Source organism: Cololabis saira, chromosome 1 (assembly GCF_033807715.1).
Source record: "Cololabis saira isolate AMF1-May2022 chromosome 1, fColSai1.1, whole genome shotgun sequence".
NCBI classification, from domain to species: domain Eukaryota; kingdom Metazoa; phylum Chordata; class Actinopteri; order Beloniformes; family Belonidae; genus Cololabis; species Cololabis saira.
The window spans coordinates 42,585,988-42,612,533 of NC_084587.1; the positions used below are offsets into that span (position 1 = coordinate 42,585,988).

Below are 26,546 nucleotides of genomic sequence, written 5' to 3' on the forward strand. Positions count from 1 at the left end.
AACAGCCAAATCGACAATGCACTGAATCCCTTTATTATAAATTATGTAAATAAATCAAATTATGAGTGTTTGTCATTTAGCCCACTCCTAGGTTAAAGGTTTAATTCCTTGCTAAATACTAGTGGGAGGATTTCAGGTGACCCACATGGCTTCTGTTGGAATGTTAGAAACCAAGGGCTTTATCAATGACTACAGCAATCACTCTGCTCTATTAGTTCATTGTTAAAATATAAATGGAAAAATATATATTTTTTTATTTGGTTTGAATTATAGCTTATATACATAATGACCATTGTTGAATGGACAGAAGTTAAGCATGTTACAACTGTTTATTATTATTATTATTATTATTATTATTATTATTACTAAACAACTATAGTAACTGACATCATTCTATGTCATTAAAGGTTATCAAATGGCTGTTTCACCATTAAAAAAATAAACTAGCAAGGCAGAGCTAATAATCTGATGGCTGAAAACCTCTTCAACTTCCTCAAAAAAGCTTCAACAAAGTTACATTTTCATGTAGGCTAAATTCTTAATTGCATCAACATGTGTGTTCATTCCTTCCCTTCGCTGATGTTCAATCCTACAAGACCTGCCTGGACCTGCAAAGTGCGGTGAATCTTCGGCAACGCCCCACTATGCAATGCCAAGCCTCGGAAAAAAAGGAAGAAAAAAAAAAGGAAGAACTACAATTCTGGTGCTGATTTTTAGCTACCCGGGTGTGGCTGTAGGCCAGGGGTGGCCAACCAGTCAGAGGCTTAGAGCCACAATTGGTTACTGTGTTACTGCAAAAAGCCACATCGTTCGCATGCACACATCAACTGCCCCATCCCTCACTCCCTGCTCTCTCTGAGACATAAAAATACCATTATAAAACGGAAAGGTGAATCTGATTGGTTGTTAACATTGGTATAATGAGCATATTATTTTTCATTCCAATGTATACAGTATAGTGTTTAATATCGTAATTATATATTTTTTACTTTTTTTTACCCTTTCCCTGCATGTGTGTGTTGAGTGTACTGCTGCTGCAAAAACTGAATTTCCCCATTGCATTGCATGCTGAGCAACACCACTGCTATTGCAGAGGCCTGGGCTCGGCTCGACCACAAGTTTGACCTGATGTACGCCAAGCAGGCCTTTGTTCACTGGTACGTGGGTGAGGGGATGGAGGAGTGGGAGTTCTCTGGGAGGACATGGCAGCCCTGGAGAAGGATTATGAGGAGGTTGGAACTGATAGCTTGTGTGAGGAGGAGGATGAGGAATATTGAGTATGCATTCCCTGTATAGGTGACTTTTTGTTTTGTTGAATTTCATAATAAAGTGTTTGTTGGCTTAAATACTGCTTGTTTTTTACTCTACTATATTTGTGGGAATTCACAAGCCTTTGAACATAAAATTAATTTTTCTTTGAGCTATAACCAAAACTCTCCACTCCTAAATGCTCAACAGCAGGTGTTGCACTTTAACCACAACTCACCTGTCTTGCATTTATACAGAGGTTTCCTTCTCACGGGGAAGAAATACAAGAGCTCTTACATTTTACAGTAACTTTTTTTTAGATCCTGTACACTTAAATACAAGTTCTCTACATGTACTTAGAACCATATCCATTTGTATGACTATATGAATTGGGAATATCTGCTTAAATGTGGTACTATGGTTAACAAATGTGAGTCCTATAGCATTAAGGGGGAAAAAAAGCAAATGATTTAAACAGTAATTCTAACATAGTGTTTATAACTAGTTACTGCCAGCAGCCCAGAGGTCGCAGGCCCCCCATCTCCCCCAATGCTGCACCACTGACCCAACCAGAAGCCCGGGGCAGGTTCTGGAGACACGGACCACGACGAAGCTGCACCGCACCCCCAAAGCCCATTGCGCCCCCATCTACTGCAACAACGCTGCCAAGAGCAACTGACCCCACGAATTCCCACCCCATGCAGCCCGCCAGCAGCACTACCACTCCTGTCACCCATCTGCTGCCAATCCGACAAAGGAAGGGGCATGACTTTTTATTCATCTTTACAGATCTTCTCAAAAAAACAGAGCCAGTGGGTTTGACAAATGGTGGCTGAACCAATTTACCTGGCTCAGGAATACTGAGGAAGGTATGGTCTGTTATTTATGCCAAAAGCACTGTGACCCCATGCAGCAGGCACTCTCACTATGTCTATCAAAATAAATACAAAAATACATCCATCCATCCATCCATCGCCCGCCGCTTATCCGTTACCGGGTCGCGGGGGCAGCAGCCTCAACAGGGATGCCCAGACTTCCCTCACCCCAGACACTTCCTCCAGCTCCTCCGAGGGGAGTCCGAGGCGTTCCCAGGCCAGCCGAGAGACATAGTCTCTCTCCAGCGTGTCCTGGGTCTTCCCCGGGGACTCCTCCCGGTGGGACATGCCTGGAACACCTCCGTAGGGAGGCGTCCAGGAGGCATCCGGTACAGATGCCCAAGCCACCTCAGCTGACTACAAAAATACTTAAAGCATTAATTGTTTTGTTTACGGTGAAGACACCTGAACTGAAGGAGAGGCACTTGGATATCTGTTGTAAGGTGACCATGGGCCTTGGACTCCAAGGAGCATGAGGAGCTTCTACAGATGGAAAATTAGGAGGCTGAAATATTCTCTGTCTGGTTGCGAGATTTGTCAGTAAATGTCTGAAACCCTACAAAAACTCAAAATCTTACCAAGACATGGCCGCCGGAGCATAACAGTCCTCCCTGTCTCCTCCCTCAAATAGACCAATTTGAATATGATGAGGATAAAAATTCATGCAAAGCCGCTCTCCTCATTGCAGTCAGTATTGTCTATAATAAATGTTTCAGCTGACCACTTGTACTCATATTCTGCATATCAAATAGATTGTTGTATGTTATAATTACTCTCAGGACTGATTCAACATTAACAGTATGAGCTTATTATTGATCCTTAAAGCAACACAAACTGATACTTCCCCACTGCAGAAATAAAAACAAATTGTGCCAGCGTCAGGCAGGCCAAGCGAGCTGCAGCTCGGGCCGTCCTGGAGGCAAAAACTCGGGTCTGGGAGGAGTTCGGGGAGGCCATGAAAGAAGACTTTCGGGCGGCCTCGAGGAAATTCTGGCGGACCGTTCGGCGCCTCAGAAGGGGGAAGCAGTACTCTGCTGGCACCGTTTACGGTGTGTGTGGGGAGCTGTTGACCTCGACTGGGGACATCGTCGGACGGTGGAAGGAATACTTCGAGGTTCTCCTCAACCCGACTGACATGTCTTCCACTGAGGAAGCAGAGAGTGGGGACTCTGGGGCGTGCTCATCCATCACCCAAGCTGAGGTCACTGAAGTGGTTCATAAGCTCCTCAGTGGCAGGGCACCGGGGGTGGATGAGATTCGCCCTGAGTACCTCAAGTCTCTGGATGTCGTAGGGCTGTCTTGGTTGACACGCCTCTGCAACATTGCCTGTAGGAAGGGGATAGTGCCGCTGGAGTGGCAAACCGGGGTGGTGGTTCCTCTTTTTAAAAAGGGGGACCGGAGAGTGTGCTCCAAGTATAGGGGGATCCCACTTCTCAGCCTCCCCGGGAAAGTCTACGCCAGGGTACTGGAGAGGAGATTACGGCCGATAGTTGAACCTCGGATTCAGGAGAAACAATGTGGTTTTCGTCCCGGTCATGGAACAGTGGACCAGCTCTACACCCTCCGCAGGGTCGTCGAGGGTTCATGGGAATTTGCCCAACCAGTCTACATGTGCTTTGTGGATCTGGAGAAGGCATTTGACCGTGTCCCTCGTGCCATTCTGTAGGGGGTGCTCGGTGAGTATGGAGTCCGGGGCCCTCTATTAAGGGCTGTCCGGTCTTTATATGATCGGAGCAGGAGTCTGGTTCGCATTGCCGGCAGTAAGTCAGACTTGTTCCCGGTGCATGTTGGACTCCGGCAGGGCTGACCTTTGTCACCGGTCCTGTTCATAATTTTATGGACAGGATTTCTAGGCGCAGCCAGGGGCCGGAGGGGATCCGGTTTGGGAACCACAGGATTTCGTCTCTGCTTTTTGCGGATGACGTTGTCCTGTTGGCTTCATCGGACCGGGACCTTCAGCATATGCTGGGGCGGTTTGAAGCCGAGTGCGATGCGGGAGGGATGAGAATCAGCACCTCCAAGACCGAGGCCATGGTTCTCCACCGGGAAAGGGTGGCGTGCCTTCTCCGGGTGGGTGGAGAAGTCCTGCCTCAGGTGGAGGAGTTCAAGTATCTCGGGGTCTTGTTCACGAGTGAGGGAACGATGGAGCGTGAGATTGACAGATGGATCGGTGCAGCGTCCGCAGTTATGCGGTCGATGTACCGGACCGTCGTGGTGAAGAAGGAGCTGAGTCGAAAGGCGAAGCTCTCGATTTACCGGTCAATCTACGCACCTACCCTCACCTATGGTCATGAACTTTGGGTAGTGACCGAAAGGACAAGATCGCGGATACAAGCGGCCATGATGAGTTTCCTCCGCAGGGTGGCTGTACGCTCCCTTAGAGATAGGGTGAGGAGTTTGGTCACCCGGGAGGAGCTCGGAGTCGAGCCGCTGCTCCTTCACATTGAGAGGAGTCAGCTGAGGTGGCTTGGGCATCTGTACCGGATGCCTCCTGGACACCTCCCTAGGGAGGTGTTCCAGGCATATCCCTCCTCCCTAGGGAGGTGTTCCAGGCATGTCCCTCCTCCCTAGGGAGGTGTTCCAGGCATGTCCCTCCTCCCTAGGGAGGTGTTCCAGGCATGTCCCACCGGGGGGAGACCCCGGGGAAGACCCAGGACACGCTGGAGAGACTATGTCTCTCGGCTGGCCTGGGAACGCCTCGGACTCCCCTCGGAGGAGCTGGAGGAAGAGCTGGAGGAAGTGTCTGGGGTGAAGGAAGTCTGGGCATCTCTGCTGAGGCTGCTGCCCCCGCGACCCGGTAACGGATAAGCGGCGGACGATGGATGGATGGATGTGCCAGGGTAAAAAATAAATAGTCACAGCAAATGTGAGTGTTGAAGCGGCAGGAGGAGAGACCAGCCTCCATCACCGGGAGGAGAGACTGGTAAAGGTCCCAGCCTCCATCATCAGTGAAAAACTTTCTGGAGTCCTGCAGCATCTGCAGCCGACTCAATATAAAAAAGTAGCCTAAACATTCACTAACAACTTTATTAATATGTTGCTGAGTCACATCAGCTTGTACTGACATGTTAGTTTTATTTCAAAAAGACAACTTTAGAGAACCGGTTAATTCATGTTTGTCTGTTTAGACACGGAACATGAACATTACAAAATACAAAGTAACCTGACCTGACAGAGAAGGAAGGAAATAGTACGGACCAGCAGGAAGCAAGGGAAAGAAAAGACAAGATACACACAGAATGGTTGACGAGACACAGGTTTAGACGATCAGGTCAGATGGGAACAAGGGAAGTCAAGACGTAACTGAAACACAAAGACACAGGTTTCAAAATAAAACAGGCACTAAATACCAAAACAGTGACAGATCTGGCTTTCATCTCGACTAGTCATCCCATACGGTCATTCCTATCCATTTATAGGAAATGAAGCTGTATTCTCTTATCCCTTTATTTCATTTTAAAAATACGTTAAAATAAGTTTTAGTCACTAACTGTACTTGTAGATAGTAATTGTCTTGACAGGTCGCCAGGGTTGTGCCACAAATGGGGTGCTGGTTCAGTTATTAAAGAGTTATTAATAATTGTCTTACGATAATTATTAATAATTAATACAAAATATTACTTATCAAAATGAATTATCAAAATGAATAAATCAAAACGGGGCACCACCTGACTTATCAGGAAAATAATAACTTAACAGCAAAATCAGTCTCAAGGTAACTGTTATTACCTACGTGCCAGTCTGTTGCAAGGGGTGGCGTTAGAATAACAGTGAAGGAAGGAGTCTGAGCACAGACCTTTGCAACCAGCCTCTGTGACAAATATGTATAAAATAAACACAAACAACTTCTCTCATTCAAATTAATCAGAATGTATTTACACAAGTGTTAAAAGATAATGAAACAACACTTGGGATAAATTTGGACGGCTAAACTACACATTAACAACAACTAACTAAAAATTAACACAAACTTCAGATTATATACGTGTGAGTGTGTGTGTGTCACGATGGCTGTTAATACACCTAGTGAGGCAAAAGAGAGTCTCGCGTGATTCAAAATGGTGGACGAGATTTCGTCTCATCCAGTGAAAAACAAACTTGGAGGATTCATGGCCAAGATAAGAGTGTGTGTGTGTGTGTGTGTGTGGGGGGGGGGGGGGGTTAGTAGGAGAGGATGAGAGGAGAAAAGTAAAACCCAAGACACTAGAATAACTTCTCACTACCAGAAGACCTAGTTCTTCTGATGTTTCCCACACAGAGACGCACCAATGTGAAACTAACTTCACATGTGTGCTCTGGTCATTCAACTGGGAAATGAGGAAGGACTTTGTTTTCTGTTGTGGAAGAGCATGTCATCAAGATCCAGCAACGTGGATGCAACAGTAGACAAACGATAAAACAAACAAACACACTTAAACTAATAAACACAGTTGTGACGGGATCAGCGGCCCAGCTCACAACGCAAAACTAAACTAGTTAAATGTGTTAACTATGTTTCTCTGTCCAGGCACAAAACAGCCTCTTACGTGGATCTTTGTAGTTGAAGAAAACGGTGGCCGGTCAGTGTTCCTTGGTGAACAGCTGGATGGTTACGCTCCGTAGGTGATCCTGATAAAGAGCGTCTCTCTCTCTCCTGCTCTCCTCATCTCAGTGTGGATGAGGGGAATGCAGCATGGGCACAGCAGCTGGGCCTCCTTCAGCTCCAGATCGGTCCAAAGGCGTTCACATCGAGGCATGCAAGGGTCCCTCGTTCGGCTCATCTGGGGCTCGGAACATTCGTGGGTCACTTGTTGCAGCGCTGCAGACTCTGGTTGCCATTCCATGGCAACGAGACGCTTCTTCAGGCACGATAATGGAAGGGAAGGCCGGCCCATAGCTAAAAAAAATGCTAAAAAAGGAGCTGTGGCCTTTTCATAGCTCACAGAGAACTCCATCGGACTGTGGACATGTCCGAGGTAGAAGAGATCATAGGAACAAGAGAGGAGGAAAAGAGAAAAAGAGAAAGAGAAAGAGGGAGGGGGGAGCCTGCCCTTTATAGCTGGGTCCAGGCTGCCATAAATCAGCAAGTGGCCCGTCCTGCGTTTTGAGGTCTATGCCCAATGAGAGGGCTATTCCTTATCACTGAAGGACCGTAAATTCAAATCCTTCTCGGGCTTTGAATCATTATGGAGGTTCCTTTGTTTCAACCATGCGGTCGGCTGTAAGAAAATCAAGGCTGGTCTCAGAGTGAGGCCTCAGAGCTGGGCCTTAAAGTTAAAATTAAGGCATCCCATGTTCACATAGGACTGTGGCCAAACAGTGTATTTGCATAATGTATCAGTATTGAATCAGTATCGCCGATACCAGCCCAACTTTTACTCGATATCAGATTGTAAAGGAAATCGGTGGTATCGAACATCACTACCAAATTTAGCGTCGCACTTACACCACATTTTCACGCAGCTGGAGAAATCATTTCCAGGACACTCCTTCATCGTTAAAATGTTTCCTTCTAGTTAAAACGCCAGGAGGTTGCAGATAGAAAGATCAACAATGGAGCGCAGTGGTGCGATTTCTCCTCCAGAGGGAGACACTACACACAACTCACCCACCTTTTCTTTTGGTAATTTTCTCTGGTCAAGGAGTTTTAAGTTGTTGATGATCATCAAGGACTGTAAAACTCTGTAAATATCCCAGACTTTTATATCAGGTTGTGTTGGAGCAGGGAAACATCTAATACAGTGTTTCCCAACAACCATGGCCCTGGCAGCACACCCTCCTGCATGATTTAGATCAGGGATGGGCAACGTCGGTCCTTGAGGGCTGCAGTTCTGCATGATGTAGTTGTTCCCTTGCTCCAGCACACCTGGTTCAAACACCTGCGGCTGTATGCAAACATCTGTTGTGAGGTTCAGCTGCATGTCCCTACTGATTAAATATTTAATCAATGGAAATGCTGCAGCTGGTAAAACAAGAAGAGGAAGCTAACTGAATAAATAACCAGGGAGCATAGTTGGTGCTGCAGGTTTTAGACGTTTCCCTGCTCTAACACACCCCGTCTGATAGACATTCTGTAATGAACATGCTTGTACAGACATGACATGCTAATGATTAACATTTCAAGTGTTCAACTAGAGAATTGTGCATTTGATGATGGAAGCAGTTTGTTTCAGCGCTGTTTCCCCCCCAGTTTCTCTCCAAATACAAATAAATGTCATCTTAAAGGAAACAGAGCAACTCTGTCCCCAAACAACAGCCTACATTAAATCTTAGTTGCAGTCTTATCCTCACTGGACTGACATTTTAAAATCCTTGTATTTGTTTTTAACGGTCTCGCCCCACCCCCTCCCCTTCCTGGTCCCTCCGATCAGCGTACCAGCTGACCTGGACGTACCGAGGACTAGGCGGAGGCTCGGGGGGGGGATAGGGCGTTTGCTGTAGTATACAACAGCCCCCAAACTGTGGAATGCTTTACCAGTAAACATCCGGCAGTCTTCGTCCTCGGCCATTTATCATCTCCTAAGACTTTAACCCAGTATGAGATGTTGACTTTAACTTGTATTAATTTCTTTTAATGTATTTTATCTTAAACATACTTATTTATTTCATTCTTAATTTCTATCTTTGTGTTTTTTATTTTATGTTTTTCAATTTGTGTCTTTTAGTGATGTAAAGTGTATTTTATGTTCAGCACTTTGGTCATTGCTTGCTGTTTTAAAATGCTCTAGAGCAACTGGAGTCTGGTGGGGGCCTCCTGCTGGTGGGGGGACCCCCCCTCCTGCTCGCTTCCCTGGCGCCCCGGTCTGACCTCACCCCTCATTGCAATACATAAATTATTATTTCTAACTCTAATAATTATTCATGGCATTATCATGATATATTATTTCACAGTGTATTATTATATTAAGTTATGAAATCTCATGGGATGTTTAACTATAGTATTATTATATTGTTATATATTATAGTATGGTGATATCATTTGGTCATAATATTTTATAAAAATTATGTTATATTAGGATATTACTATATTATTATGCTATATGTATATTATATCGTGCTACACCACACTATATGATAATTATTTATTTGTTTAACTTATTTACTCTCGAATTAATATTCTCAATTTATGTATCTACTTTCATCATCTCATTTTAAAAAAAAAAAGAAATAAAGCTGGCTTGCGTGCCAGCTTGTTTATGGTTTTATTTACCGTAAACGTCCTGCAGCTGAAGAGCGGTGTGGCCGGTTCAGCAGCTGTTAAGGAAGCTGACAACACAAGCTGCTTTATGTGTAACACAAAGGGGAAGCAGCTGCTACAAAGAATTTTCTTTTCTTTTCTTCTTTTTGAGTGTTAGTTTGTAAAGAGCAGATGTTGAAAAACCAGTAAGATATGGACACCAAAACACAAACCTTTCAGAGCTGGGACTTTTCCAAAAAGCAGGTTTCATCCATGATTTGGTGTCAGATGTAAACCTGGCAGGATGGTCACTGCCACACGAGGATTTCCATTTCAGCCTTCTGAAGATTAAAATTGTAACAATAACAATCCAACCTGAACATGCTTCTGCTTTAGAGGACAGTCTTCCAACTTCAAATTACGTTTTCATATTTGTATGTGGTAATTGCATATAAGAGCATCCTCATGGCAATGACGTTCGATCCTGGAGCCCACAGCTCCGGGCTGAGGTGGTGCAGGTTCAGAACGCCTCAAGTTCCCAGTTTATCTCAGTTTGTAAAACCGCTTTCTTCAATGAAGAAAAGGAGAGTCTGAAAGACGACTGTACGAAGACTTCAGCGGGATCTCACACGAAGACTGAACAGGGCTTTTTTAACTAATTGCTTTTGTTTCTGATAAAACTGCCTCTGGACGCCACTGGAGAGAAATGAGAACATAAACAAATCAAACTTCTCTAGGTACAGCAAAGAGTGAGTCATACAAACGACCTCCTTCAAGGTCTGTCTGGTTTTGACTCTTTTATACCTCAAATCAAATCAAACTTTATTTGTATATTTCATGCATAAAAATGCAACACAAAGAGCTTTACATAAAACAATATAAAACTTATTAACGCCCTGCCCCCCCACCCCCTCCCCCCACACACACAGGCAGACACAAGCACACCACAATTCACCCAAGTTACACACACACAGACACACACACAGACACACACATACACACACATCTATATAAATATGGGTGCGAACATGGCTGAGCACAGAGGATCCAGGTGAGGAAATGGTATCAGGTATCATCCACGCCAGGAGGTCTCATAACCCGCAACCACAAGGGTTTCCTCCACAGAGACCATCCCGGCCCGGACGGATAGAGGAGTCCACACCACAGCGGTGAAGCCGTGGTGCAGAGCTCCACCACCATCCAGGCCAGAACCACCCCCAGGACGACCCCCTGCAGGCCAGAGTCACTCCCAGCATGGAGGCTCCCCATGAGGAAACACTGGAGATAAAAGCTACAAGAAAGCATGATAAGATAGGCTATGAGGTTAAAATACACGCTAAAAGAGTTTAAGTATAACATAAAATCGTAAAAGGAGGTCTAAAAAGCAAGATATTAGAAACTGAGAGAATAAAACAATAGAATGTATAAAATAGACCATAAATAACGACTAAAACGTTTAAATATAACATTGAGATAAAACAGAATAACAGGGTAGGATAGGGACAGGAGTGAGCATAGAGAATTATAAAAAGTTAAATGAGTCAGTTAAAAGCCTGATTAAAAAGACGGCCCTGAGGTTCTCCGGGAGGCTGTTCCACAATCAGGGGCCATAATAACTGAATGTCGCCTTCCTGTGTGTTCTGGTTCTAAACTCAGTTGTTTTGTCATGTACACACAAATCGGGACAAATCGGGACTCTTGGTTCCAAGCTGTGATGCAGTGTCTCCGATAATGTGCAGCTCAGCAATGACAAGGGTGTTAAACATTATTTTACTCAGTGCAACGTGGTTCACTGAGTCTGAATATAAGTGAAGACTGAGCTCATGAAAACCAGTAAGGACAGTAGCAACAGTGATCCTTCCAGCAGACCCCCGCAGACACACCTTACAAGGGCATCAAACCCACTCTCGGACTGCTGCTGCACGGCCCCCAAAGACTGAGATGAAGGACAAACATCTTCATCAGCTGGGAGGACAAACGGTAGTTAAATGTGCTGGGACTTCATGAAGTTGAGGAAAGTTCCTCATAAAGCAGTCTTCAGAAACATGAAACAACACAAGAATAACAGTGAAATAGTTGTTTGCAATATGTAATAATGAAATGTTTACATGACAGACAGCGTCCACAGTAACGTTTCGTTGGACTGAGTCATTTATGGTGTGAACCTGCCGCTTGCACTCAACCGTCGTCAGCAGATTACGTGAGATTCATGTGATGTACTTCCAGTTTATCGTAGACCGTAATGTTGCAATGATCAACGGCCTCCACATCCTGAAAAACAACAAGAAGTCAGCTGGTGATGACGCGTTGGCAAGTGAAGCAGGAATAACACAAACAGGTGACCGGCTTAGACACACAGAATTGTGTTGTCAAGAATGAGGAAAAAAACGTGGAAATACACAAAAAGAAAATCAATAAACAATTAAAGCTGCAAGCAGCGATGAACGGGACCTCGCGCGTGCAATTTCCACCAATTGAGGTCAAGGACTCAAAACCAAGTCTGATGACACCACCCACGACTCTCTATGTCAAACCATTCAAAAGTTATGGCAGAATTACATATCAGCCAATCAGCTACTAGTATCACTTCCTGTTTAGCTTTGAAGTTTGACGTGACGCCACGGCCATACCATTTCATGAAAACTCACGATTTTGATAACTTTTCATCATTAACGTCTTTTGTGTCTCCTGAGCAAATTTTATGTTGAACGGACGATCCTGCTAGGAGGAGTTTGTTAAAGTATGACGCGTGAAAATGGCAGAAATTGCGCCAAAATGAGTCAATTAATTCAAAATGGCCGACTTCCTGTTCGGTTTCGGCCATGGCGCCAAGAGACTTTTCTTTAAGTTGCGACATGATACAGGTGTGTACCGATTTTCGTGCATGTACGTCAAACCGTATTGTGGGGCTCGAGGCACAAAGTTTTCTAGGGGGCGCTGTTGAGCCGTTAGGCCACGCCCCTTTTTGACACTATTAGAATACGTAATTTTTCAATAGCGCAATAGTCTCTTGGCCAACACCAGGAAAGCCCCAGAAAAAAAGCAAACAGGGCGGTTGACTTTGTGGGAGGATACAGTAGATGAGCAAACAGTCCTATAACTGTTGGATCAAACAGGATCCTTGTTACCACGGGTGCACACAAGCCGGTACTCCAGGGCCCATCTACTGCATGTTTGAGATGTTTCTCTGCTTCAACACACCTGATAGACGTGACCGTGTCACTAACAGAGTGATGTGGACCTGGATGACATGCTGATGAGGGCCAGTCATTGGGATCAGGTGTGTTGCAGTAGGGAAACATCAAACTGCTCTGGAGGACCAGCCTTGTTGACCCCCGATCTAAAGGCTTCTGTGCAACCCTGCCTGTCATCTCAGAGGCAGCTGAACGCTGACTAACCTGACTGCGACTGTTGCTGTGTTGTATGACGCTGTACTCGAGCGCCGAGTCCTCGCACTCTGAACCTGCAAAGATAGATGGCGGAGACGTTTACTGTGACATTTCTGGTAATAAAACGTTGTACAACATACTTCTGGTGAGCTTCTAGGATGCAACTAATGAAAAAATGTAGACATGATAAAGCATCACTGAAAATACAAGTAATTTTGGTGAATCCTTTTGATATTTCAGCCGGGGAAGCACCGAGCTTCTGCTGAAGTGAATATAAACATGTACAGTATTTAAGAGATTCATTCTCACATCTAAAATATATTAACTCAGTAATAACAGCAATATTTGGGTCATGAAATAGGGTCGGGCTTCAAATACGTACAAAGAGAAATGGTTTACATGTGCTTCTTATGTAAAATGTAAGTTTAATGAATTCCACCAACTAAGAAACACAACATTTATCTACAGTGCAGCGTGGTGGTCTGGGGGTTGGCACTGCAAGGGTTTCCACCAGCAGGAGTTCAGCACACTTTTACTGGTCCTGGGTCATCAGCCTCACAGCAACAACTGAACCGAGTCCCTATCTTTGGGTACGTCAGTGTTTTGGGTGAGGGGTAGGCGACCCTGGACCTCGGGACCCCCAGTCCTGCATGTTTTAGCTGTTTCCCTGCTTCAGCACACCCTGACACAAGTGATCCGGAGGTCTGTGTCACCAACAGACCTGTGAAGAGCTGGAGGTCTATCAGATGACGGCCGTTAGTTAGAATCAGGCTGTTAAAGTAGGGAACCGCCTAAAACATGTGAGACACCAGACCTGGAAGACCAGAATAGAGGGTAAAACATGCAGGATAGTAGCTCTCGAGAGGACCTAGGTTGGAGACCCCTGATGTGAACAGGGTGATGTGAAGCGATTTAGTCAGCAGATACACTTGATAACCTGCATTGCTTTTTTTTCTCCTGTGTTTCTCTAGGAAGCAGCTTGTGGCACAATGTGATGCAGGACATCCCCCTAGTTACAGCGGATCACTTCGCAGATGCTTTTATCCAAAGCTAATCAGTGTTTTGCTTCCTGCTTGTCCTGGACAGGCTCCAGTACGTGCAGAATTCAGCTGCCAGGGTTCTCACCCACACCAAGCCCTGGCAGCATATCACCCCCACCCTCATCCACCTCCACTGGCTACCTGTTAAGTTCCGCATTCGGTACAAACTCCTCCTACTCACCTACAAATCCCTTCACACTCTGGCCCCCCAGTACCTGTCTGACCTCCTTCATCACCACACTCCCTCCCGGAACCTGCGGTCTTCAGACGCTGGTCTGCTCTCCATCCCCCGGACCAGACTGAAGACCTTTGGGGACAGAGCCTTCAGTGTTGCTGCCCCCACCCTCTGGAACTCTCTCCCTGCTGTAATCCGTGACTCCCCTTCTCTGGACAGTTTCAAAGCACAACTCAAAACCCACCTTTTCACCCTGGCTTTTACCCATTAGTGCCCCCCCCCCCCCCCTGTCGTTTTGTCCCGATGGTGTTTTGTTTTGTTTGTTCTTCCTTGGTTTGCCTATGATCTGTAAAGCGACCTTGGGTTCCTTGAAAGGCGCTATATAAATGCAAGTTATTATTATTATTATTATTATTATCAAAAAAGAAAGAAAGAGAATTGTTTGACACAGTTACAACTGGGTGGTGAGGATGAAAGTGACTCATGGTCTATGTTTGGATGTATTTAAAAAAAAAAAGCCTTTGGTTGGCTGCTGAGAGGCCAAATATGGATATAATTCACTGATGTATTCAACTGATAAAAAACAACACCAACCCTAAAAACAGACTAAAAGAGAATAAGGTTTTTGTGAAAATACTGCTGTGCAACATACCGCTTTACCGACCATCCTGACTGGAGCAGCATAGTTACCACTGACTGAAGTGTTTAATAAGATGATGTGGTCTGGCAGGCACCACAGACACCAAAATTTCATGTTCATTATCATGTGCCCTTTCTCAAGCAAACAAGTCTAAAGATGGCATGTTTTTGTATCTGGGTATATTGTGGAGTAGGGATCCGGAAAGTACCTGACATTTAATAAGCAGTGACGTTCATTGCAGCCAGTTTCCCCCTCAGCTCTGATAACACTGTTTGCTACTATAATATATGGAAAGTCCCTTCTGAATAAAGCGTAGCGTGAGAATGGAGCTACTTAAATACCCTGACAACCCACTCAGTCAAGGAAGTCGTGTGGGTGACTGGACTAAACTAAATAATCAGGGCTGGACACCCTTAGCAACAGTAAAGCAAGGCCTCACATCAGTCTGGAGCGGCTGTGTCTTCGGTTCCTGAATATTGCTTTTTTCTCCTGGGTTCCTCTAGGCATCAGCTGCTAGCAATTCCCACTTGTCCCCCCTGAGGGAGTCATCCTGCTTCCACCTCCAGCAACGTCAACTCCAACCGGACCCCAACCGAACCTCAACCGACCTCTCAACACTTTTCAGGTTCCCATCATGACCCACTGCAGTTCTGAAGCCTCCTTGTTGCCTGGGGGGGGGGGGGGGGGGGGGGTTTCCACTCATAAGAGTATAGTTCAGATAAAGGAACCCCCCCTCATCAGCAATTCTGATGAATTTTCATCCGACCGTATTTCAATCGGAGCCTTTACCTCATCCTCACCCCACGCCTGACTGCAACCCACGATGCCCTCCACTTCCTGCGTTTTGGTTCACTTAAAGCAAACCTCTGTTTAAAGCCGGGTCGGAGTTCGCTTCTTTGATCTGCATCAAAGTTTCCTTGCGTCCAGAGTTGGCTAAAGTTGTTTTAACATTTATTCTTGTGAGTCCCTCCTCAAACACAGCATCCCGGTCTGTTTTAAGGCATCACAAAGGAAATGTTTTCTATCTTTAGCTCGTTGGGTCCTACAATCAGAGTGAATTTTACTTTTATAACGTTGTTAAATACTACTCTTGTTTCGCTCTTTTATTTAGTCTTCGTTCTTTAGTGTGTCTTATTCATTCATCCTCATTTTGTGTGTAGGCTATATCTTTGTCATTTCATTTTCTTTTCTTTTTTTTTTTTTTTTTTCCCTTGTCTGCACACATATTAATGATTGATACCATGACGGTAGAAACCAAAAGCATATATAAGTGCATTATTACTATAATTAATATATATACATATATATACGCATACATATACGTACACATACATACATATACACATACAAACCCAGTGTTTTTTTTTTTTGGGGGGGGGGGGGTGACGACATCCACTGCCAATCCAGGAAGCAGGAACACACGGAAACACACGTCAAGCACTGGAAATCTGCAACAAAAAACCACAAACAAAACACGAAACCGGCACGGAGCCAACCAAAACAACAACAGCAATCAACCTAAATCTTGAGATCTGATCGCAGTCTGAGCTAAGCTACCGTTACCGCTACCTAACCCCAAAAACTAGAGAGCCAGCATGCAGGTGAACAAGCCAGTGTGTATGTCTATGTGTGTGTGTGTGTGTGTATGTATATGATCATGCGTGTGTGTGTGTGTGTGTGTGTGTGTGTGTGTGTGTGTGTGTGTGTGTATATGTTTGTGTGGCTGTGTATGTTTGTGTATATGCATGTGACTAAGTGGCTGTGTGTGTGTGTGTGTGTGTGTGTGTGTGTGTGTGTGTGTGTGTGTGTGTGTGTGTGTGTGTGTGTGTGTGTGTGTAGTAAACCAAACAAAGCTCTACCTGAAGTGTATCTATAGTGGGGGAGGGGGGGGAGCAACCCCGCCACCCGCAAGATCAGAGGCCGACACGGAAGAGCCCGGAACCCAGGCCACCGGCAACCCCACAGAGGGGAGAAGCAGGAGGGAGGCAACCCACCGCCTGCGAGGCCCCCCCCCCCCCTCCGGCGGCGGCCGAGGGGGTCCCGGGCGGGGCCCCCACGGCGCGGGAAGAAGCAGCCAGGGATCCCGCGGCGGCGGACCGCGACCCAGGCAATCCCCGGCCACCCGGTCCGGGCCGCACACGCGGCCAGGAGGCCCTCACCCTTCAGGCCAACGACCCCCACCCGGCAGGGGGCCAGCCTGCCCGGAGAGACAGAGCCGCCCCGGCCGCCGACGCGGGCAGGCGCACCCGCCCCCCACGAAAGTGGCCCTCCAAGACCAGAGGGGCGCCCCGCCGCAGAGGCAGCGGGGGGGACCGGAGACGGGCCCGGAGAGAGGGAACCCCCCAACAGGGCGACACCCGTGCAGGCCCGACAACGGAGGGCCCCAGACCCAGGCATCCCATTCATTCATCCATTCAACTATCCGAGATCTATACTAATAATAATATGATATACTATACATAATAATATAAACATAATACTAATAATACTAATAATACTAATAATAATAATAATAATAATAATAACCATCTTTGTATAATATAATATTGATAAATTATTAAGTTTTGATGTCCTGCCAATGGAGGCCCAAATCCTCCATGGCAGGACCCTTCCATACCGCATTCTCACCGACACAGACACACAATCACGCACCGTTTCCCCCTCCCCGGGGGGGTCCAGCACCGCCAGAAGGCACCCCAGGCCACAGGGCGAGCCCCGCCGGGCCCGGGTATCCCGACCCACCTATCCCAGGCCGGTGGGGGAACGTGGGTGATGTGGGACCCCCTCCCGCCCCTGGTGTTGAGTGCATGTGATTAATGCCATAAAAACCCTCCCGAACTACGTGTCCCTGTCAAATGTATTTATTAAGTGTTGAATGTGCAGTGTCTATTTTGCTGTTAAAACCGTGAGGCGGGGAGTGCCGGGCCACGCGGGACAATGCCCCCCACGACCCGGACCCCCCGCCCTTCGCCTATGTGGGTATGAATCGTGTAGGGGGGGAAGGAGGGGGAGCGGAGGCCGAACCCAGGAGGCAGGACCAGCAAAGCCGGCCCTGAAAAGACACCCGCGCCCCCCCACCGGCCATCCAGTAGACGGGGGCCGGCCCTCCGAGCCGGGCCAGGGCCCCAACGTACCTCCACGGGCGCCCCCGGCACCGCCGGAGCCCCCAGACGGAGGGGGAAACGGTCCAACATCCTCCCATTCATACTGACAACATAAGACATAGACACCTGGGAATGGTGCCGCCCCGCCGCCGCGCCCGCCCGTGCACCCCCCGGTCAGGGGAGGCCCGATCCCTGGGCCCGGCCCCACCCCCCCCGAGGCCACCCCGGCGGACACCCCAAGGGTCACGGAGTCTCCACATCCGCAGGGGCACTCGGCCCCCGCCCAGCGACGGAGGACCAAGGCAGCAATGCCCCCCCAGCGCAGACAGCCACCCCCCACCCAGGCAGGGCCGGGCCCTCCGAGTGGGACCCCCACGTCCACAGCCACAGCCCCCCGCCCGAGCCCCCCAAGCCACCCCCCCCCCACTGCCATGAGGTAACCCCCCCCACAGGCCCCCAAGGCCCCCACCGGCCAGGGACAGGGCCCCACGGCCCCCCCCACTGCCCCCCAGGGGCCACCAGAGGCCGGCGCCCCAGACCCCCCAAGCCGACCCCCAACCCCAAGGTCATTTCATTTTCAAGACACATGTTGCTGATATGATCAGGAAGAGTCCAAAGTTGTTTTAGCTGCTTTTGCTGATCGCAGGGACAGGAGAGAGACCACAGGAGCATCCTGAAAGTAAGCACTATTCCTTCAAATGAAATTGACACAAATTTAAAACCTGAAACCACCCTCAAACAACAACTAAAGATAAAGCACCCAAACAGAAACTGGGCAGCTTTGTGTCACTTATCCATGACGGAGAAAACGAAACATCTTCACGGATACGTAAGGCCAACTCAGGTCAAGACTCAGCAGTTTCACCTGAATCTAGAGAACACATCTAGGTGGTTGGAAAAAGGAGTGTAAGATGTATATTAAATATGAAAATCTAAAATAAAACAGAAGACTGTCCAACATTTCAGTTCATGTACTTTCCTGCCATCAATCATGTAACCATTGAAATCATCCACGTGTTTGTTAGACCCCATCCCGACTCGACTAGTCAAAAATGTTTTTTTCTCTTGATGGTACGGCAATACTGGACCAGATCAACTAAAACTAAACCTAAACTTAGGTTATGTACCACAAGTTTTTAAAGTTGCAGTAATTACACCTTTACTTAAAAAACGTTCTCTTGACCCAGACACCTTAGCTAATTATAGACCAATTTCCAACCTTCCATTTGTATCTAAAATTCTGGAAAAGGTCGTTGCAGCCAGTTACAGTATGTGACCATTTGTAAAAAAAAAAAGATCTGTTTGAAGTCTTTCAGTCAGGGTTCAGAATGCATCATGGCACAGAGACAGCACTGGTTCGAGTCACGAATGACCTCCTTATGGCCTCAGATAAGGGATTAGTGTCCATACAGGTTCTACTGGACCTCAGTGCTGCTTTTGACACTGTTGATCATGGCATTTTACTGCACAGGCTGGAGCATGTTGAGATTAAAGGGACAGCTCTACATTGGTTTAAATCATATCTATCTGACAGGTTCCAGTTTGTTCATGTACATGCGGTTTCTTCAGAACAGTCAAGGGTCTGTTATGGTGTTCCGCAGGGTTCAGTGCTAGGGCCAATCTTGTTCAGTTTAACATGCAGCCATTGGGAAGTATAATCCAAAATTACAGCATACATCACTATGTTGATGATACGCAGCGCTATTTGTCTATGACGCCAGATGAAACAGAACCTCCTACATCTGTTTATATAGTCGTCCCTATAGTGCACCAGTTAGCCATTGTGTCTGTGTCTCTCTTTTCTCTGTTCTTCATTCTCTCTGTCTGTTTTCTCTTTTCCTGCTCTGCCCAGTCTGGACTCCGGCAGGAGGGTCCCCCTTTATGATCCTGGTCCTGCTAAAGGTTTCTTCCCTCCTAAAGGGGAGTTTTTCCTTGCCGCTGTTTGGCTTAAGGTCTTTCTCTTTCACTTGGGAGGTGTTACCTGCAATTGTTTATGTTATGTTTATGTAATAATTGCTTGGAAGTCATGGTGTGGGTCTCTGGAAAGATCCTAGAGACAATTTCTGTTGTAATAGACGTTATATAAATACAATTTAATTGAATTGATATACCTCCTTGTGTGTGTCTGGGTGTCTTCTTCTTTTGTTGAAAATATTTCATCACCAAACACAAAACCGATGAAACGATGATGAAACACACGATGACTGCTATTATAATCCAATCTGTCAAATGAAGCAAAGAACATCAGCAATAAACCATCAAAACAACAGTTTATAAGATACAGTATTACAATGATAATGATAATAATCACTGAAACTTGAGAACTTACAGCGTCTTGAATGGTCTCCTGTGTCGTCTGTCCAGCAGGACGTGGAGACATGGACCTGAAGAGACTTTTCTTCTGCAGGGCTGGCAGACACACATCTAAAAGAGGACTTGGCATCCTGCTTGTGGACAATGAGAGTCAGAGAGGAAGCAGAGCTGCTCTGGTTCACCATCTGATCATCTTTGTACCACGACAGAGTCGTCTCTTTGTCCACCGAACACAGCAGCGAGCAGCTGTCAGAGGTCACGTTCAGCCTGATCACTGCAGGAGTTTCTGCAGAGTCTGGACCACACATTCATGGACGTTAAAACATGGTACCGTTTAACTCTTCATCCCAGTGAAAGTCAACACATATACATGGATAAAAACCACCAACACATCATCAGAAAACACCACTCACCGTACACTGTTAGAGTATAACGTAAAACAAAAACAGGTGGTCTTTTAGACTCAATGGTGTAAATTCCTGAGTTGTTTCTCTGCAAGTCTGTGACTGTAAAGAGTCCAGTGGTGTTGTTCCAGTCAAGGTTGTTCCTGTAAATTTCCTCTTCTATTTCAAAGCCACTTTTATACACCTGTGCAATGATCATTGAGCCAAATAAAAGAAATCCTTTCTCCAGTACAGAACCAGGTAGAGTGATGTTTCCTCCCACAACACCTGTCAGGTTGTTCTTCACGTCCTCAGCAGCAGATACAACCATCACTGTAAAACATCCAGAGACACAACAGTCACCTCCAGGTGTGATCAGAGATCAATAACAGCTTCTACTAACTCATATAAAACATTTACATTTCACATTAGTTTCATCAAACCTGTTTTGTCAGTTATGACGTGAATCATCATGACAGCAGGACAATGCAACTATAGACAGCGGCGAGTAAACAAACCAGGAGCCAGTATGTGAACTGACTTGGCAGCACAAAAGCTAATCAGGAAATGATCAAATCCTAATGAGTCCACATCAACCGTCCAGGAGTTGTTTATCAGCTTCGGCCTCATTGAAGTTATCAAAAAGCAGCGTTGCAGCTTTCACTTTGTGCTGGTGCTCCACACAACTTGAATCCATAACTAGACCAGCTCTAATCTAATTCACAAACCTAAATCTATGATACAGCCGGATCAATAGAAGCTCAGAAACCCAAACTTTTGTTTCTATTGTCACTCAGATCTGAAAAACAGTCCCAGCTACCTCAGTAACATCAAAGAGACAGTCACAAAGTATTTTAATATGAACATGTCAACAAGAGATCCGTCCTGCGTGTACAGTAATATTGTCATATTCCTGAGCACATCACATGAGGATGTCACAGTCTGCTCATCTCCTGTCTCTGCTCCACTCTACCTGGTAGCCAAGCCTCCTCATCAGGCCAGCTCTCCACACCTGTGACAGCCCTGGCTGCATTTAAGCTCCTGTCTCTGCCTCAGTGCCAGATTGTTCTCATGTCATGCCTGACTTTCCAGTTGTTTTACCCGGACTGATCACCTGTTGCTGACCCCGACCTGCCTGCCTCATCTCTGCCCTGGATATTACTGTACCTCAGCCTTCCATCTTCGACCACGAGTTTTAAGGTATACATGGCTTTAAAAACTTCAATATCAATCGGACTAAGGCAATAATTCATGCACGTATTCATGCATGTACGTACTGAGTGACCATTAAGAAGCGTGACAACCCCAGTGCCAAAGAAAACATAGTTCAAACAGCAGGTAGATTGGTGAGCCTTGTGTGACCCATGTCTGGGATGTAATATCCACGCCCTCGCATGTGCAGCCAATGAAGCAATAATTTCCACGCAGCAACCCCTGCATTGGTGCAGGAAAGCCAGCAGGGAAACAGAGAGGCGTAATACATGAGTCTAGCCACCTCTTGGTTCAGGGGCTAGCATGTTTTAGATCAGTGTTTCCAAACCCTGGCCCCCCAGCTTCAACACACCTGATTCTAATTAACACCTGATTCTTCATTAGCTTGTCATCAAGGTCTGGACAAGTCTGTGAATGACGCAGCTACTTGTGTCATGGTGTGCTGAAAGCAGGGAAACAACTAAAACAGTGGTCATATACCCTGATCCTCAAGATCTACTGTCCTCCATGTTTTAGAGACGTCTGCTTACATTAACTCACCTGATTCAAAGGAATGGTCTTCATCAGCACGTTTTCAAGGTCTGGACAAGTCTGTCCAGTCTGCATCTTTCTGTGTCTATCCTCTTTCTTCACATTCAGAAATCTCCTTTTTGGTCTTCCTTTCCGTCGGTCCGTCCGTCGGTCCGTCTGTCTGTACTATCCCTCCTCCTTATTTCTTTAAACCATCTCAGTCTTGCGTTTCATTTGATCTGAAAGTTGTCTGACTTATTTAAATGCTGTTTTATTTACTACTTTGTGACCTACTATATTACTGTAGCTTGATTGTATTCCTCTGTTGTAAGTTGCTTTGAATAAAAGCGTCCGCTAAATGTAATTTAAACACTTACATTCCTCATATCCGTTTCCCTGAATCCTTGCTGTTTCCCTTTCATTTACACATGTTCTGTCTTGCAATGATTGAGCAGCTCTCCTGTAATCTCACGACTTCTTCTTTCTTTTCAAGCTGGGTAGAAAGATAGACTGCTGCAACTTTTATAAAATATGCTGAAGCTCAACATTTACCAAGCAAACTCGCTTTGCTTTATTTGCTTCGTTGCTAAGTCTGAGCTACATAAAAGACGTAGACAAAACGGAAGCTCAGCACACCGCAAGTTACAGCAAGTAACAACAAGTATCGATGCCTGCAATGAACTAAGACCAGTACATAGGCTATAATGACGTTGCTACATACGAACACGAGTCTAGAAGCCAAATCATGCATTTCATGGATCACATCACACTACTAATAATGAATGAATAATAAAGTAAAACAGCAGTGAAGTCCTTGTGGATCTCTGAAGTTTGGAGGCTCATGTTTGTTTGTTTTGGTCAGTTTTCCTGAGGACTGAATGTGCAACTCAACCTGACAGTTAAAACAGTTTGCAGTTTGACTGCACACAGAAATGAAAGTAAAGATATGCCAGACTGATTTGCATTCAGTATTTGCATTTGGAAGCTGTTTTCCATCTCCAAAAACATAAAAGCATAACCTGATATCCTGTTTCTGCAGCCTGGTGCCAGACGGAGCCTATAAACTCATAAGAGCAGGATGATGTTGACCCTGAACAAGCACATTAATCGTCTTATGACTGCAAGTATCCGACACAGTCAACAGCTGTGTAGAACTGCTGTGGAAGGGACGGCTTTCTATGAACAATAAGGACAAAAGTAATAAGTAACTGGTAGGGCTGTTCGATTAATCGATTTTAAATCGTAATCGCGATTATGTAATTAGAACGATGTTAAAACGTGAAACTCGTAAAATCGATTTTTCACTTTTTTTTTTTTTTTTTTTTTTTTTTTTTTTTTTTACCTGGTCTGCACACATATTAATGATTGATACCATATTAATGATTGATGGAAATACCTCTCAATACCTGCGACAAGTGCCCCATCGGAGAGGCTCTTTAGTGTAGGAGGGGGCGTTGGAACATGCCACGGGGCATCCCTCAAGCCAGATGCCGTAGACCGGCTCGTGTTCCTTGCAAAACACTTGCAAATGTGAACAGCAAATGTAATGACTGACATTACACACCTCTACCTCCTTCATGGGTTGCATTATTATTTAGCATGCAAAGACCCAGTTTAGTTTAATTAGAAAATGTCTTGTTTTATTTAATTGGAAATATAACTTACTGTATGTTTGCAAGTGCTGATTTGCTGATTTTTTTTTTTTCAGAGATAAAACTTTATATTTTATTATATTTTTTAAAACTTTTTTTCAACTTATTTTACAGAGTTTTGCACTTTATTCATTCATTTTTGGTTTAATAAGAGCAAAGTTTGCACTTAAAGCCCAATGGGGCAAATGTTCAATAAAAAAACAGCATATTGAAATAATTTCTTTGCCTTTTGTCAAGCGAAAATCGGATTTTGAGAGAAAAAAATCGAGATTTTATTTTTGGGCAAAATCGAACAGCCCTAGTAACTGGTTTGTTGAGGATGTAAAAACTTCTACTTCAGAGGGTAATTTGTGTCCTCCTAATGTGCTCCATCAGCTCAGAGGATGTGACAGTACAGGTGGCCTGACAGCCAAGTGTTTACATGTAAACAGGTATTTTCAGTATAAACACGACCGCTTATCATGTCAACAGCAAACATACCATCATTGGATTTTTATGGAAATACCCCGAACAAGAAAAAACAGATTTTTCCATTTATGGCCACAAACCCAGATGAGGAAATTAGCACGTATTAGCTTGTTAAAGTCTAAATCATGACGTCTGCATCATCTTATCACAAATTTAGATCATCATAGCAACCGACCCTGATCTCACACTCACATTTAACCCTTTCTCTTCAGCTCTGCATGACTCTGTATCAATCGCTCAAAGCCAGCAACAGAGCCGTTGGTAAAAATTAAACTGCTTCAACTGTCAGACGTGCGTGCACATGTGCTGTATGAGGTGCAACCAATACTGAAGAAAACCACTCACAGGTCTCACATGACCGAAAGAAAAACATCCACCAGTTCAATATTTTAAGACAGATGTAACTTAGAAACTCTCCACTATTTTGAGTCTAGTTTGTTTCTAGCAGCTGCAGCGATCTGCTGGTTAGCCACAATTCCAGTCGGCCCGACACCCTGAACATGGTCGCTTTGACACACCAGGCAGCAGAGAGAGAGTTCACCTTCCCCGGCTGGAGGAACAGCATCAGCCTCTAGCAGCCTGTCGTCCTGCAGCTGCACCAACTCAGCTCTGCCGTGAAGAGAATCTACACCAGGGAAGCTGAAGCACCAGACAAGGTGTGAGGTCGCTCTCTGAAATCGTGTGCAGATCAACTTGACATTTCCAACCTGCAGCTTGCTATAATCCCCATCAGCCTCACAACATCCACCATTGTACCTGTGACTAAAAATTCAGCTGTCACCTGCCTGAGCAACTACCGCCCTGTAGCTTTTACTCCGCTGATAATAAAGTGCTTTCAAAGGATCGTCCTAAAGCACGTTAAGGACACCATCCCTGCTGGTCTGGGTCAGCATTGTTTGCCCCCATTCTGTCCTATGTTATTGACTTTTGTTTACACTCACACTTCTCAGGGAATGTTATCTCATTGCACTGTGTTTATGGCTGGAATTACTGTACAACAAACCCCTTGAATCTTAAATATTGCACCTTGAATCGTGATGTCTGTATGTTACTGACACCTTTAATTTCACTTTGGGTATCAATATAAGTTACCCAATAAAGTAAGATGGAAATAAAGCAAAAAAGGTGACTGACCTTTGTGAAATTATGGAAGAATTAATTTTTACAGTCTGCAACACAGATCCTGAAGCAAAAAAGGCGACTGCCCTTTGTAGAAAAGTAAAATGTTTGAAGTTTAGATCTTAATATTTCAATATTTGTACAGTTAAATTATTTGAAATTCAGTGTGCCTGTAGTGATTGTAGTCCTAAAGAGAGGTATGTAAGGTATTAGTTGAAATTATGGAAGAATTAGTTTATAGTCTCTGCAACTCAGAACCTGAAGTAAAGTGTTTCATCCTTTTCTTTAATAGTCAGAATGTGTAAATATTACGGTGGAATTATGGATGTCATCAAGGTAATGAAAGAAATATATGAAAAATATATATGTATTATCTCAAACTCAGTACTTCATGTCTTTCTGTTCTTGCGACGCATTCATTTGCTGTAAATACTGAAATAGGAGCGCACATGACATTTAGGAGCGTCTGATTTCTTTAAATATTTTTTATCCCCGATTTTTTCCCATTATATCACCCAGTGCTCCTACCTAAAGAGGAGCGGCTGATTTGACCACGTAAGAATGACGGCTGGCTTGACCGCAGTCTCGGACTGTACCATCCCTTGTTTTTATTATTCATTTAAAGTGAACAGTTTAAATGATATCATGTGGGAGGAAAACGACAGTAAAGATTCTTGTCTCAAACCATCAGCTGTCAAAGACAGAACCCTCTCCACATATTTGGTAGAACCTGAAATGTGCTTCTAATTTTAGGAAATAAAATCAAACCATTGAGTAGTTACCTAGCATTTTCGTGCACTTTTATTATTCTTTAAATTAAATTATCGGGGAATATTTAAACTCGACCTGGGATTTTAAACGCCACCTGTGGTTATTTATTATTTTGTCACAACATGACTGATACTTATGGGAAAAAATATTAACCACTTTTCTCTCAGTTACTAACAATTTGACATTTATACTGTAGTTTAGTGCAAGATGGAGTCATTATATAATGAAGAGGGAAACTAATGATTTGAATGAACACAATACAAACGGATGCAACAAGTAGCTGATCCGATCAGGACTCACCGAAATGGAAGAAAATTATTCTGATCTTTGTTTCCATCTCACAGTTCAACCAAAATAAACATCGTGAATCAAATCCTCGAATATGTAACTGAGTCGAAGTGAAGAACTGAAGAACTGAACATCATCACGGCGTTTGTGCTGTTGGAAGTAGAGAGGAGGTTCCTCTATGCTGCTCTGGACCCGCCTCTCCT

General features: G+C 45.0%; 1 protein-coding gene across 2 annotated transcripts; it reads right to left on the reverse strand.

Annotated features, from left to right (window-relative positions):
* Positions 1-9,956: 9,956 nt before the first annotated feature.
* On the reverse strand, positions 9,957-26,507 carry LOC133446241 (T-lymphocyte surface antigen Ly-9-like). Of its 2 annotated transcripts, XR_009782817.1 has the most exons (7): positions 26,356-26,507; positions 20,354-20,656; positions 19,957-20,235; positions 19,739-19,849; positions 12,678-12,742; positions 11,388-11,550; positions 9,957-9,975 (listed from the first exon to the last, which is right to left on the reverse strand). XR_009782817.1 is itself a non-coding variant. In XM_061724234.1 (6 exons), exons 1-6 carry the CDS (start codon positions 26,390-26,392, stop codon positions 11,476-11,478), a joined length of 870 nt encoding a protein of 289 aa, XP_061580218.1. In that variant the 5' UTR covers positions 26,393-26,507; the 3' UTR covers positions 10,203-11,475. The 2 variants fall into 2 exon arrangements, 1 of the variants encoding a protein (XP_061580218.1); XM_061724234.1 differs by lacking the exon at positions 9,957-9,975 and having other exon boundaries at positions 10,203-11,550.
* Positions 26,508-26,546: the final 39 nt, after the last annotated feature.

Excerpts from the sequence above, each read along its gene's own strand:
- LOC133446241 (XM_061724234.1), bottom strand. The coding sequence starts at position 26,392 with ATGGAAACAAAGATCAGAATAATTTTCTTCCATTTCG. Across the intron at positions 19,850-19,956 it reads AGGAGACCATTCAAGACGCT|ATTGGATTATAATAGCAGTC; the intron begins GTAAGTTCTCAA and ends TTCATTTGACAG. Across the intron at positions 12,743-19,738 it reads ACCCAGACACACACAAGGAG|GTTCAGAGTGCGAGGACTCG; the intron begins GTATATCAATTC and ends CTATCTTTGCAG.